The 12,662-nt window shown below is 39.9% G+C and overlaps 2 protein-coding genes across 10 annotated transcripts in view; one reads left to right on the top strand and one right to left on the bottom strand.

Annotated features, from left to right (window-relative positions):
* Positions 1-11,501, top strand: part of LOC104730781 (inositol oxygenase 4) — an 11,508-nt gene extending 7 nt beyond the window's left edge. The window contains exons 1-15 of one of the 9 annotated variants that reach the window (XM_010449995.2): positions 1-109; positions 644-728; positions 854-1,058; positions 1,257-1,316; positions 1,438-1,490; positions 7,206-7,309; positions 9,526-9,607; positions 9,726-9,930; positions 10,126-10,185; positions 10,289-10,341; positions 10,444-10,566; positions 10,690-10,759; positions 10,854-10,932; positions 11,033-11,114; positions 11,240-11,337. The exon at positions 1-109 is cut by the window's left edge and continues 7 nt beyond it. In XM_010449995.2, the coding sequence (XP_010448297.1) occupies positions 863-1,058; positions 1,257-1,316; positions 1,438-1,490; positions 7,206-7,309; positions 9,526-9,607; positions 9,726-9,930; positions 10,126-10,185; positions 10,289-10,341; positions 10,444-10,566; positions 10,690-10,759; positions 10,854-10,932; positions 11,033-11,114; positions 11,240-11,266 (1,194 nt within the window). In that variant the 5' untranslated portion in view covers positions 1-109; positions 644-728; positions 854-862 and the 3' untranslated portion in view covers positions 11,267-11,337. Of the gene's footprint in view, positions 126-643; positions 729-853; positions 1,068-1,256; positions 1,346-1,437; positions 1,966-3,355; positions 5,807-7,205; positions 7,310-8,846; positions 9,031-9,233; positions 9,382-9,525; positions 9,608-9,725; positions 9,931-10,125; positions 10,186-10,288; positions 10,342-10,443; positions 10,567-10,689; positions 10,760-10,853; positions 10,933-11,032; positions 11,115-11,239 lie in introns of those variants that run through there. The other 8 variants (XM_010449994.2, XM_019234111.1, XM_010449996.2 and 5 more) reach the window with 8 other exon arrangements.
* On the bottom strand, positions 11,774-12,653 carry LOC104730780 (ATP-dependent 6-phosphofructokinase 3-like). Its single transcript, XM_010449993.2, has 3 exons — positions 12,589-12,653; positions 12,352-12,506; positions 11,774-12,196 (listed from the first exon to the last, which is right to left on the bottom strand). The coding sequence occupies exons 1-3, from the start codon at positions 12,611-12,613 to the stop codon at positions 11,996-11,998; spliced, it is 381 nt and encodes a 126-aa protein (XP_010448295.1). The 5' UTR covers positions 12,614-12,653; the 3' UTR covers positions 11,774-11,995.

Genomic DNA, 12,662 nt, shown 5'->3' with positions numbered 1-12,662 from the left:
AAAAAAAAAAAAAAAAAAAAAAAAAAAAAAAAAAAAAAAAAAAGAAAGAAGAGAGAGAGATTCGCTAAGTAGAGATGGTGTAAAAAGGAAGGTCAGTATGCGTAGAAAGGTATGATGCGATGATGGTACTCGACTTTTCTCTTTACACCATAATCTACTTAGCTAGTCTCTGACTGTCTAAAAATCATTTTGCCTCGACTTCACCACACGCTTATAATGAAATTTTTTTTGTTTTGTATGCAAATCCGTAGAATTAAGATAAGATATAATTAGAGCCAGAGGCCACGTTTAATCCCAGCTTTGTTTTTTTGACTTCTACAAGCTAACGCTTTTTTCATAACTCATGCATATTAAAGACAAAACTCCAATTAATCGTTATATATTGTTTGGCATGTTTTTTTTTGTTGCACGTATAATTTACTATATGTAGAATTTTCAACTGATTTACAAAATTCTCAGTTATTAAATTATCTGGCGAATTAGTAAAGGCTGACGTTTACTATTAATTTTGTTAGTTAACATGTCCTAACAATTTTGCCGTTTAATAACATTTGTTTAAAATCGTGTTCTTTTGTTTTTGGTTGGCCGGATCTTAGACCAATTGACTTGATCAATAACGTGAAAATTGTTAATTTGGTCGCAGGGACTACGATGCTGCAGAGAGTGAGAGGCAGAAGGGCGTCGAAGAGTTTTATAGATTACAACACATCAACCAAACTGTCGACTTTGTAAGATTCTTAAAAAAAAACTCATTAGGATTTACGTGTTTACTTAGTCATCTAATCAAAATTTATGTGATCCACGTATATAATATATATGTGTATGTGTTATAATCTATTGTGTTATTTTTCAGGTGACAAAGATGAGGGCTGAATATGGTAAATTAGATAAGAAGGTGATGAGCATTTGGGAATGCTGTGAGCTTCTTAACGAGGTAGTGGACGAGAGCGATCCAGATCTTGACGAGCCTCAGATTCAGCACTTGCTTCAATCTGCCGAAGCCATCCGCAAGGATTACCCTAATGACGATTGGCTTCATCTAACCGCTCTTATCCATGGTAAATTTGGTAAATTTGTTATTTTCTATATTCTCTATCTAGAGTCATGTCATGTACAATAATTCACTTTTGACGCTTTCTTATCCATTTTTCTGTGATGGTTTCGGTCATGATTCCTGATTGATGAATTAGATTATAGAGTACACCTAGTTGTGTATCAGAATTAATCACACATTAAATAAGTTATTGGATTTTCAGATCTTGGGAAGGTTAGGAATCTTCCACAGTTCGGTGGACTTCCTCAATGGGCTGTTGTTGGTAACTAAAGTTACATTTTGTCATTAAATGTATATATTTTCATTAACGTTTTAATAGTGATGTGAATTATATATGTATGGGTGAAACTAACTGTTACTTTTTCTCTCGCAAAAATTTGCAGGTGACACGTTCCCTCTTGGGTGTGCGTTTGATGAATCTAACGTACACCACAAGGTAAATATTGTTAATAGAATTTATGATTTTTTAATAAAAGGAGTATACAAAAACATTTTCTACCAAAGCACGAGTATATATGATGTGATCACGGGTTCGACCCTCTGACCAAGACGCCCGAGACGTCCCAGATGGCTCCGAGACGCGTGACCGAGAAGCATCGGACATGGACAGAACGCCTATCTCGAACGCGGCCAAGGCACCGGCGACCCTCCCAGGAGCCTCAACGCGACCAAGGGAGCTCCAGCAAGGCGACCAAACGAAGAATCAACTTGGAGGAGCAAAACATCTCACCTCTTGAGTACTTCAAGGCCGAGCTTCAACCTACGGACAAAGGACCCGAGGTTAGCATCGCCACTTAGGCACATTGAGCCGCGACCAGCTTTGGGAAGCTTGAATTGAGTGTCTTCACCATCACGCCAGTATGAAGACATCCCTAAGCCATTAGAAGGAGCTGTACTCTTTTTCCTACTTTGGGTTTGTTCCAATGGGTTTACCAAAGAGGTTTTAACGAGGCAGCAAACTCTAGTGCATCTCCACTTTGATCCCACTTGGCTCATGACTTGGAAACACTTATTGACATGCTTAGGAGCCAAGGAAGTGAAGATCCTATCCACGTTCAGCCAATGACGTGGCCACCCTATCCCCTTCCCTTCTTTTCTTTTGAATTTCTTCTAGATCCCTCTATGACCGTTAGATTGGTCTTTGCTTTGCTTTATCTTTGCTTTTGCTTTTTGGCCATGTGTATGGTTTAGATCATGGCCACGTCCCTAGGGTTTTTAGAGTCTCCTTATGTAAGCCTCACTATATAAAGGCATCAACCCTCATTGTAAAAATCAGACTTGAAAGAAATAGAAATTTTCACAAAGAGAGATTCTTTGTTCTTGTCTCACCTCTCTCCTTAGCCTAAGTCCGGGACTTGGCTCTTGAGAAACCCTAAGAGATTCACAAACCGGGTTTGTAATCTCTTAGTTGACCGTATCAAGAGGAGAGCCAACCCTCTTGTGTCGTCGCATCAAACCACCTCTATTCCATCGCCCATCTCTTTCGTCCCACCGTCCCAACCTCGAGTTCTCTTCCGCCAGCTCTCGAGTCTATCATCGATTCCACTTCGCCAGCCTCGAGTTCTTTACCATCAGTCCTCGAGACTTCCCAGTACCATCTCGCGTCGTTTCCACCTCCGTTTCCCACCGAGTCCTGCCATTAGCCGTATCCGCTCAGCCGCGTCCGTACGTTCCGAGAAGGCTTCACGACCGTCTTCACAAACCGTTCGTTGGAACCTCCTCAACTCTCGTTTCTGTCGTTTGAATCCTCTCTGGATTCGAACCCTTGATGCTTGGCCGAGGAAAGTCCCACCGATTCTGACTTGACCGAAGACACACTCCTCCATCGATCCATAGCCGCGTCCGCGGGTCACATCAGCCTGGTATCAGAGCTCTAAAAGCTCCTGACTCAAAGGTTGTGTCTTTCTAACCCAGAAACTCTTTCTTTTGTTTAAAGCTTCGATCTTTAGCCTTTGTCTTAGTCTAGATCGTTTAATCTTGTTTCCGCTTGCTGAGTTAGTCTTTAGTTTAAATTTGGTGTTTCGTGTTCTTCCTGTTCTTCTTGTTGTTCGTCGTTGTTCTTGTCTAGGACTCCTTAGATCCATAAAGTAGCGCGTTTGCTTTTGGGTTTGTGTTGTGGTCCCAAAAAGTTTTGCTTTTTGTGCGTGAGTTTGCTTTTAGGCGCGTGTAGGTTTCTTTTTGCTTAGTCATAGTTTGTCATCTTGTGTTGCTGTCCTCAATCATTGACTGCCTAGATAAATATCTTATCCATCATGTTTTGGACGCGTTTTTGCTCACGAATATTCGTTTTGCTTTGACGAGGTACCATCGCCACGTCACGACCGAGCACCGATCGAGCCATCCGCGTATCACCGTCCAGAGCACGTATCATCACCCGCGTATCATCGTCTAAGCTCTTATCGCGTATTGTGTATCATCGTCTGATCACTATCGAGCCACCGGACGAGTCATCGACCCAGCTGTCCATATCAGCCGATCACACCGGCTATCCGTACCGACGTCCGATAACCGTTGGCCGTCCGTACCATTGCCGCACCAGCCGACTGTATCATCGACCGACCCCCGTTGACGTCCGACCATCGTTGGCCGTCCGTACCAGCCGTCCGTCTCAATCGTCCGTACCGGCGACCGACCATCGTTGGCCGTCCGTACCAGCCATCGCATCGGCCGACCATACCGCGTATCATCGTCCGAATCCGCCGTCCGTACCGTCGTCCGACCAACATCGGCCGTCCGTACCGTCGACTGTACCGAGTTCCAAGTCTGCGACCATTAGCTGAATGCTTGATCTGACTTTGATCAAGTATGGAGTATGCAGATCCTTACTCCGATGATGAACTGTGGTGCGAAGAGTACCAAGGCAGCGACCCGGAGCAAAAGGCCACCGAGGACGAGCCATGGAACGACGAACACACTGGTGCCGATCCGGAGCCAGCGACTACCGAGAACGCGTCTTGGTACCAAGAGGACTTTGAAGAAGGCTCGGAACTAGAGGAACACGAGCATGGATCACCAGACTGCTATTGGCCGTCTATGTCCCGAGCTACGCGCTATAACAAGCCAAGGTCGAACCGCTATGATGACTCCGACAATGATGACCTGGGTTCTTACTATACGCCGTCCGCATATCATCGAGAGCCGCGGAAGGAATACTCGAGTTGCACCCGAGCAATCCCAACCTTTCCATCGCACGCATCATCGAGCAAGTCAAGTGCTTGCCGCACTCGGAACCAAGGACTTCCGAGCTGGTCACCACGCGCAACACCGATCAATCCGTCAAGTCGCGACCGAGATAAAGCCAAGGCGAGCATTGTGGTTTCTCGGACTAAGTCAAGGGAGCAGACCGCAAGGAAGCCAGCGCAATCTCCCGGAGCACCAAATTTCACGGACGAGTTGATCTCTATCCGATCTGAACTCCAACACCTTGGAGAAATGTTGGGCCAGGCAGCGAGATCTTACACCCAGGGAGAATCATCACGGCACCAACACTCGGCCCTTGTAACTGTACCAACACCAGTCCCGCGAGTTCTTCATCAGCCGGAACAAGGTGACTTGACGCGGAACAAGCCGAATACCGACTTGATTGAGAACGCCGCACCAACGACGCAAGCTAACCGTACGCTGAGCCTAGGACGTGATTTCGATCGACAAGTCTGTCCAGAAGAAGTCATTAACTCGGGAGGAATCGTAGAGAAGCCAGCCGAGCCCCCAGACCGACAAGTTCTTACACTCGGAGGTCCAAGTTCGGGTCATTACGCAGACCACGGAAAACTCTTTACCGCTCTCGATCGAGGCTTAACCGACACTCGACCGCCGCGTCCGGAGCCGACCATAGTACGCGAATCCTTACCCAGGACGCGTACCGAGCCATCAACCGAAGTCCAAGGAGATTCTGGCCGCGCAATTGAAGTCATATCCGGTAATCACTCGGTAATGGGGAGTTCCAAGTTAGCTAGGCCACCGGAGATGGCCATTGATGGATCTTTTCACTCGGTATTGTCCATGACTACTTCAAGTAGTAAGCTCCAGCTGGGAGTCGCCTATACCGTGCCATCCTTCTCCACCCTTAGCGCCAAGGCCGTTACCGCACAAGGTCATATGGCGATGTATTTGTCCAACTTTGGTGCGGATCAAACTTATGTGTGGCATCCTGGAGAGTCTCAGCAAGCAACCACGGTTCATGAAGGGATCCGAGCGACCAGTGCCGCTGGCCTTACCGGGGAAGTCCTATCCTTTTCTCTTAAGGCCTTACTGTTTCCTTTTGATCCCGGTAAATTAAACCGCGGTTGGCCTTTTGATGCTGCTGATTTGGGTTTTCCTTTTTGATCCAGGTGATGAGCAAAGTTTTGAGGCCAAAACTTCTATAAGAGGGAGGGAATGATGTGATCACGGGATCGACCACTCGGCCGTGAACACTCGATTCTCTCGGACGTCTCTCAACCACCTCTCGGACAACACTTGGACGCCTCTCGGACACTTATCGACAACTTGGAACCGGCCTTCCTAGTGATGCGCGGTACCAACTAGTTTCCAAGGATCATCAAGGAGGAGCAAGTAAAGTCATCTAATGGGCTTTGCAATCCAAGCTTCAACCCTCACACCAATGGCTCATGGCTAGCATCACCACTTAAGAGCCTTGAGTTGCGACCAGCTTTGGGAAGCTTAGTTCGCGAGTCTTCACCATCGCGCAAGCGTGAAGACGCCCCTAAGTCATTAGAAGGAGCTGTACTCTTTTCCCTACTTTGGGTTTGTCCCAATGGGTTTACCAAAGAGGTTTTAACGAGGCAGCGAACTCTAGTGCATCTCCACTTCGTTCCCGCTTGGCTCATGACTTGGAAACAATCATTGACAAGTTTAGGAGCCAAGGAAGTGAAGATCCTATCACCGCGTCCAGCCAATGACGTGGCTTTTCTATCTCTCTCCCTTCCCTTCCTTTGAATTTCTTCTTGAACCTTCTATGACCGTTGGATTGGTCTTTCCTTTGTTTTACTTTTGCTTTTGCTTTATGGCCAAGTGTAAGGATGAGATCCTGGCCGCGTGTCTAGGGTTTTAGAGTCTCCCATTTGTAAGCCTTCCTATATAAAGGCCTAAACCCTCATTGTAAAAGGCAGACTTGAAGTATTGAATTAAATTTCACAAGAGAGAATCTTGTTCTTGTCTCACCTCTCTCCTTAGTCCAAGTCCGGGACTTGACTACCGAGAAACCCTAGCCGATCTCGAACCGGGTTCGACATCGACTAGTTGACCGTATCACGGGCCGAGCCATCTCCCGTGTGTCGTCGCATCAAACCACCTTCGCGTCCCTCTCTACCGTATCACGTCCGGTTCCTACCGCTCGTTGTACTTTCGCTTCCACTCCACCTTCCTTATCGCATCACCGAGAATCCTTACCGCATCACCAAGGATTCTTACCGCCGCGTTGCCGAGAGCCGTTCCCGCAGTTTACCTTCAAACTCCGGGAATCGATTTCCGCATCGTCCGTACCGCGACCGAGACTGCTCGACCGAAGCCGAGACCAAAGGCCGGATCTCTCGATCCGCTCGTTCGTTTCAGCTCATCTCTCGCATCCACCGTTTGTTTCCTTACTGGATTCAAATCTCCGAGCCTTGTCCGAGGAAAGCCTCATCTAATTTCCTCGGCTCGAGAGAGTTTCGTTCCGTCCGTCCGCAGCGACCGTCCGTCCGTGCGACTCAGTAGACGACCGCGTCCGGCGGTCACATCAATATATATGTACATAAGTCTAAAATTATACGTACACTTTGTCTTTCTTTTCTGGGGCAGTATTTTATGGAAAACCCTGATTTTTACAACAAGGACTATGAATAAACATTGATAGCGACCAAAACACGATGCATGCAACAGTCAGGTTAAACAAAATCACAGAGAAGAGGGATTAGTATATATAGCTTCACATAATTTTCAATCAAAAATAAATAAAAAATAAAATGATGACTAAGCTATGACTAAGCTATTCCTATTTTAGCCAAACCATAGAGAAGAGGGATTACTATATATAGAATTTTCAACTGATTTACAAATTTCCCAATTATTAAATTATCGTAGTGCTTGCAAATTAATAAATGCTGACCGTTTACTATCGATTTTGTAAGTTAACAAGTACTCCTACTAACATTTGTTTAAAATTAATTAGACGGAAGCTTTCAATATGTCGAATTCGTCAATTTCAAACATAGCTACCGAAGGCGATGAAGCGTTTCTGGCACCTGAGATGAACGCATTTGGCCGTCAATTCAGGTTTTTTCCTTCTTTTTTTACCTTTCACGTACTTTTTATTTTATTTTTGTCAAACACCTTTCACGTATCTATATATAATATATTGAATTATAGTTGGACTGTTGGAGTATTTAAATTGAATAAAATAATGTGTGATTTTTTTTTGTTGTTGTTGTTTTTGGTTGGCCGGATCTTAGACCAATTGACTTAATCAATAACGTGAAAATTGTTAATTTGGTCGCAGGGACTACGATGCTGCAGAGAGTGAGAGGCAGAAGGGCGTCGAAGAGTTTTATAGATTACAACACATTAACCAAACTGTCGACAGCTGTGGGAAGATAAGAAAAGACAAACGACTACTGGCCATATAGGACTAGCTAGTTGTTTGGTTCACTTTAAATTAATGTGATTTTAAATACCTAAGAGAAAGATGTGGTTTAATTTTGGTTAGTGAAGTTCCGTTAACGTCGACTTCTATGTTAGTGGAAAATTTTTGGTTAGTGAAGTTATCTTATTGTAAAAAGAAAGATGTGGTTTAATTTTGGTTAGTGTAGTTATCTTACTGTAATTGGAAATTACTAATGTGTTTGCTATAAAATCAAACGTTTTCGAGGACGGGAATAAGTTTTCCGGAAACAAATAATTTATACAATAATTGAGTTATGAGCATCAAGCTGATGATGATATAGAAAAAGTAAATATTTGTAATTTCTTTATAATAGTTTTTGCTTAAATTTTGTTTATATTTTGCTTATTTTAGTTTAACAAATTACAATATTTATTATGTGAGATATTTTAGCTTAAAAAGTAAATAGTTGATGTGTACGATATATTGTAACATTGAATGTGTGGAAAAATATTGGTAGCCTTATTATAGAAACGTACTATTTGAATTACATGTTGAAGATCGTGACTAGATATTTTGTCATGCATGTGTGGAAAAGCAAATCGGTATGATTCAGATAACATATAAAATATAGGCCACGCAATGCTGAGTCAAAACCTATATTTATTTTAAGAACATTTTGACTTGTACAACAAAACTACAATCAAGTAATTAACACTTTTTCCCTACTTTTTGAGGGACAACTCATTGTTAATTGTTATTGTTATACACTTTTTAACGACAACTCATTGTCATTGTTGTAAATTTTTAGCATTTTTTCCCCTTTTTGCATGTAAATTAGAAAATCTGTTTTTAAAAATAAAAATAAATTCTAGTTAAACATTTATCTAGTGGAAAATTCCAGATCAAAACGAAAATTCGATCAAATATAAACAAGAATAGAAATGACCAAATCTTATCTAATAGGTCAAAAATAGCAAAAATTACACCAAAAAATCAAATCATGACTGACATTAGTTTCCTTTATCCTAAACTTAAATTCGAAAATACTAAAAAAAAAAAACAAGAAAGTCGTTTCTGGTTTTGGATAAATATAAAAGCAATTGTTTTTGGAAAAAAAAAATACATAATTCGTCAACAAGGACTTATATTTTCTCCAAATATTAAGGAAAGGAATTGTCTCCTAAGCCTTATCCACTACTATATATAAATACCGTAACGTCATCATCGCAGAAGTATATATATAATCTAAAAAGCAAAACGAGTTATTTCATTTCCTATCTCAATTAAATCCTAAATCATCGTAATTAAACCATTCTTTTTCGTTTTCGTTTCTTCTCTTTTAAAAAAATCCGTTCTTAGAAGATGACGATCTCTGTTGAGAACCCGATTTTTGGTAAGATTTATTCCCACAATATTCTCAATAAAAACTATGGGATTACAGTATATTGGATTTAACAAAAATAAACGTAATTATCAAGATATTATTTTCCAGTAAATCAACGATTTTCTAGGAAAAACCATTATGAAAAAATAATTATGAATCTTTTTGTATCTCCTTTTCTAAATTCTGACAAGTTTTTTGTTTTGTTTCCAAAGTAGAGAAGGTATCTGCATTCCAGAAGAAGAGTGAGGACAAGACCGGAGAGTTGAAATTGGACGGAGGATTTTTGATACCAAACATGGCCACCAAAGACGACGAAGCCTTTTTGGCACCTGACATGAATGCATTTGGCCGTCAATTCAGGTTTCTTTTTCTTCTACGTATCGTTATTTTCTAGTAGTAATATTTAAATTTAATTATATCGAGTTTTCTCTCTCTTTTTTTGTTGGCCGGATCTTATAGACCTTGACTTGATCAATAACGCTTACGTTGGTATTTTGGTCGCAGGGACTACGATGTTGAGAGTGAGAGGCAGAAGAGCGTCGAAGAGTTTTATAGATTACAACACATTAACCAAACTGTCGACTTTGTAAGATTCTTAAAAACTCATTCGGGTTTATGCGTTTACTTAGTCATCTAATCAAAACTGATGTGATCCACGTATAGAATATGTGCATGTGTTATATAATCTATTGTGTATTTTTCAGGTGACAAAGATGAGGGCGGAATATGGTAAATTAGATAAGAAGGTGATGAGCATTTGGGAATGCTGTGAGCTTCTCAACGAGGTCGTGGACGAGAGTGATCCAGATCTTGACGAGCCTCAGATTCAGCACTTGCTTCAATCTGCCGAAGCCATCCGCAAGGATTACCCTAATGAGGATTGGCTTCATCTAACCGCTCTTATCCATGGTAATTTTGTTGTAACTTCTTTACCAATATATAATCTTTTTTATTAATGAATTAATATGGGTTTTTGTAAGATTTTTTTGCATTATGACATTAAAAATAAAATAAAATATGAATATGCTCCCTAGAAAACTAGAATGCAGATCGAAATCGGATCATATTATGGGAAACTTATATATGGATTTATGAAATTTTCAGATCTTGGGAAGGTTATTACTCTTCCACAATTCGGAGGACTTCCTCAATGGGCTGTTGTTGGTAATTCACTTTAAAATTTTGTGATTAATTTTTTGACAATTCAGGTTATAATTTTATATGTGAAACTAATTATTGTTATTTTTCTCTCACAAAAACCTTGCAGGTGACACATTCCCTGTTGGGTGTGCATTTGATGAATCTAACGTACACCACAAGGTAAATAATCAATACATTCTCATAAGCTACTTAACTTTCGAATTTTGTAAAAAATATTGTACTCAAAGCGAATTAGCTGACTAACCATTTCTCTTTGCGCAGTACTTTATGGAAAACCAAGATTTTCACAACAAAAATTACAACACTAAAAATGGGATTTACTCTCAAGGATGTGGACTGAACAATGTCATGATGTCATGGGGCCATGACGACTACATGTACATGGTAATTATGTGATTATTTTACTTTATATTGTATAGAATAATGACTTTTTTAGAAATTTTGATCAATGTTGATTCGTGTAAAAGAAAAAGTGATTTTATAATTTTTACATTAATATTTTCACAGGTGGTTAAAGAAAACGGAAGTACATTGCCGTCTGCAGGACAATTTATAATACGATACCATTCTTTTTATCGTAAGCACTTCAACGAAAAATATGATTTTATTAACATTTAAATTTATAAATAAGAGTAAAGCTTTATTTGAATTAATTTATTAACTAATTGCAGCATTGCACACGGCTGGAGAATACACCCATCTCATGAACGAGGAAGACAAGGAGAACCTCAAGTGGCTACACGTTTTCAAGTAATTAAGTTTTGATCATTAAACATATGATCAAGTGATTTGATTCTTTCTCCTAATATAATCTCTAAATTGCTATATATATTAATTATTGTTATTACAGCAAGTACGACTTATACAGCAAGAGCAAAGTCCACATTGATGTGGAGAAGGTTAAGCCCTACTACATGTCTCTTATCAAGAAAGTGAGTATTATATTCATGTTTTGTACAAAAAATATTAATATGAGAATAAATAGTATATAAATATATATACACATGTTTATGAACTTTGCAACTTATGATTCTTTCTTCTGTTTTTCGTTTCACAGTATTTTCCGGAGAACTTGAGATGGTGAAAAAAAATTTCCCATGCATGGAGGATTTGTCGTTTGATTAATTCATTTATAAATATTTACACATTGTCGAGTTAATGTGAATCTGTGGTAATTGTATTAATATTATATGCTCTTATGTTAATTATATTCAAGTGTCTCTGAATAATCACAATCATCTGCTAAAGAGTATGTATATACGTTTGGATAATATATCACTTTCAATTTGGTTAACTGAGAGTAAATCCATGCTTAATCACTGGTTGTAAAATGTTGTAAAATAAACTTGTAAAATGTACAATTTATCTTAAACTGTAATATAAACAAAAGTTTACGAACAGCGATTATTTATTTAGTGTAGACTGTGTAGTGAATAATAACAGAGTGAATAATAGCATATATATATATATACTATTTATCTAGTGTAGACTGTGTAGTGAATAATAAATATACTAGGTGCAAAAAGATTCATCCACTATGGACAAGTGTGATTACTCGCATACACATACGTATGGTGGCTTAGAAAAGTTCTTAATTATAACAAAAAATAATTATTAAATTTACATAGGTATAATGTAAAATAGGATGAATGGAAAAAATATGTATATTTATTTATTTACAATATGAGGCATCCAACAAAACTAAAAGGGTAAAATCCTCAATTTATTTTACTCTACTTCCTAAGACATGGGACATCATTTGAAAACGCCAAACAAAAAACATATGTTGTAGTTCTGTATGTTCAGTTCAGTGTCACTTTGTGATCTCTTTGGTGACTGGAGGAACATCAACCGTGCCATTGCAGTTGCCATCGTCCAGAAGAGCCGACATCGGTTTCTCTTTGTTATCAGAGACATCTTTTGGGCCCAAGAAGCTTGGCTGGTTCGTCGAAGAGAGTAGCCTCGCCCACATCCTGTCTGTGATCACCACATGGTTCTGTGTCTCTGTTATTCTCTGCAACATCACAACCAATCGACATGATGATGATGATGCCATGACAACAATGGTATAGTGATGGTGATGAACGACAATATGATGATGATGGTGGTTTAACGATTCATTAGTTTAACCACTTGGACCCATCAAATTTAAAGCGGATAATAACTTACATAGAAGGGAATGTAGGTTTGTCTTCCGTTCACTAGACCACTAATATAGCCAGTGTATCCAGCCATTGCACCGTGCACTGCACTCTGAGCCAGAAGTGTACAATAAACATTGTCTGACGCATTGCTAGGAACAGCTCGAATCATGTATGTTGGATCTGAAAGTAAGATAAGACAAATGCGCTAAGATTAGGGAACAAGAAACTCATGGTGGAGAGGTGGAAGGGATAAGAACTGTACCAATGTACTTGAGGTTCATCACCATCTTCTTATTAAAATGATCCTACGTATAAGTTAAACGAAATTTAACACAT

This window comes from Camelina sativa, chromosome 12 (assembly GCF_000633955.1).
Source record: "Camelina sativa cultivar DH55 chromosome 12, Cs, whole genome shotgun sequence".
Taxonomy (NCBI): domain Eukaryota; kingdom Viridiplantae; phylum Streptophyta; class Magnoliopsida; order Brassicales; family Brassicaceae; genus Camelina; species Camelina sativa.
The sequence above is the reverse complement of the archived record's forward strand: the minus strand, read 5'-3'. Positions and strand labels throughout refer to the sequence as shown.

What these genes read in the sequence shown, in the direction of transcription:
- LOC104730780 (XM_010449993.2), bottom strand. Translation starts at nt 12,613, where the DNA reads ATGGTGATGAACCTCAAGTACATTG. An exon ending in GATGAACCTCAAGTACATTG is followed by an intron (nt 12,507 to 12,588) that starts GTACAGTTCTTA and finishes TCTTACTTTCAG; the next exon opens with ATCCAACATACATGATTCGA. An exon ending in AAACCTACATTCCCTTCTAT is followed by an intron (nt 12,197 to 12,351) that starts GTAAGTTATTAT and finishes GTGATGTTGCAG; the next exon opens with AGAATAACAGAGACACAGAA.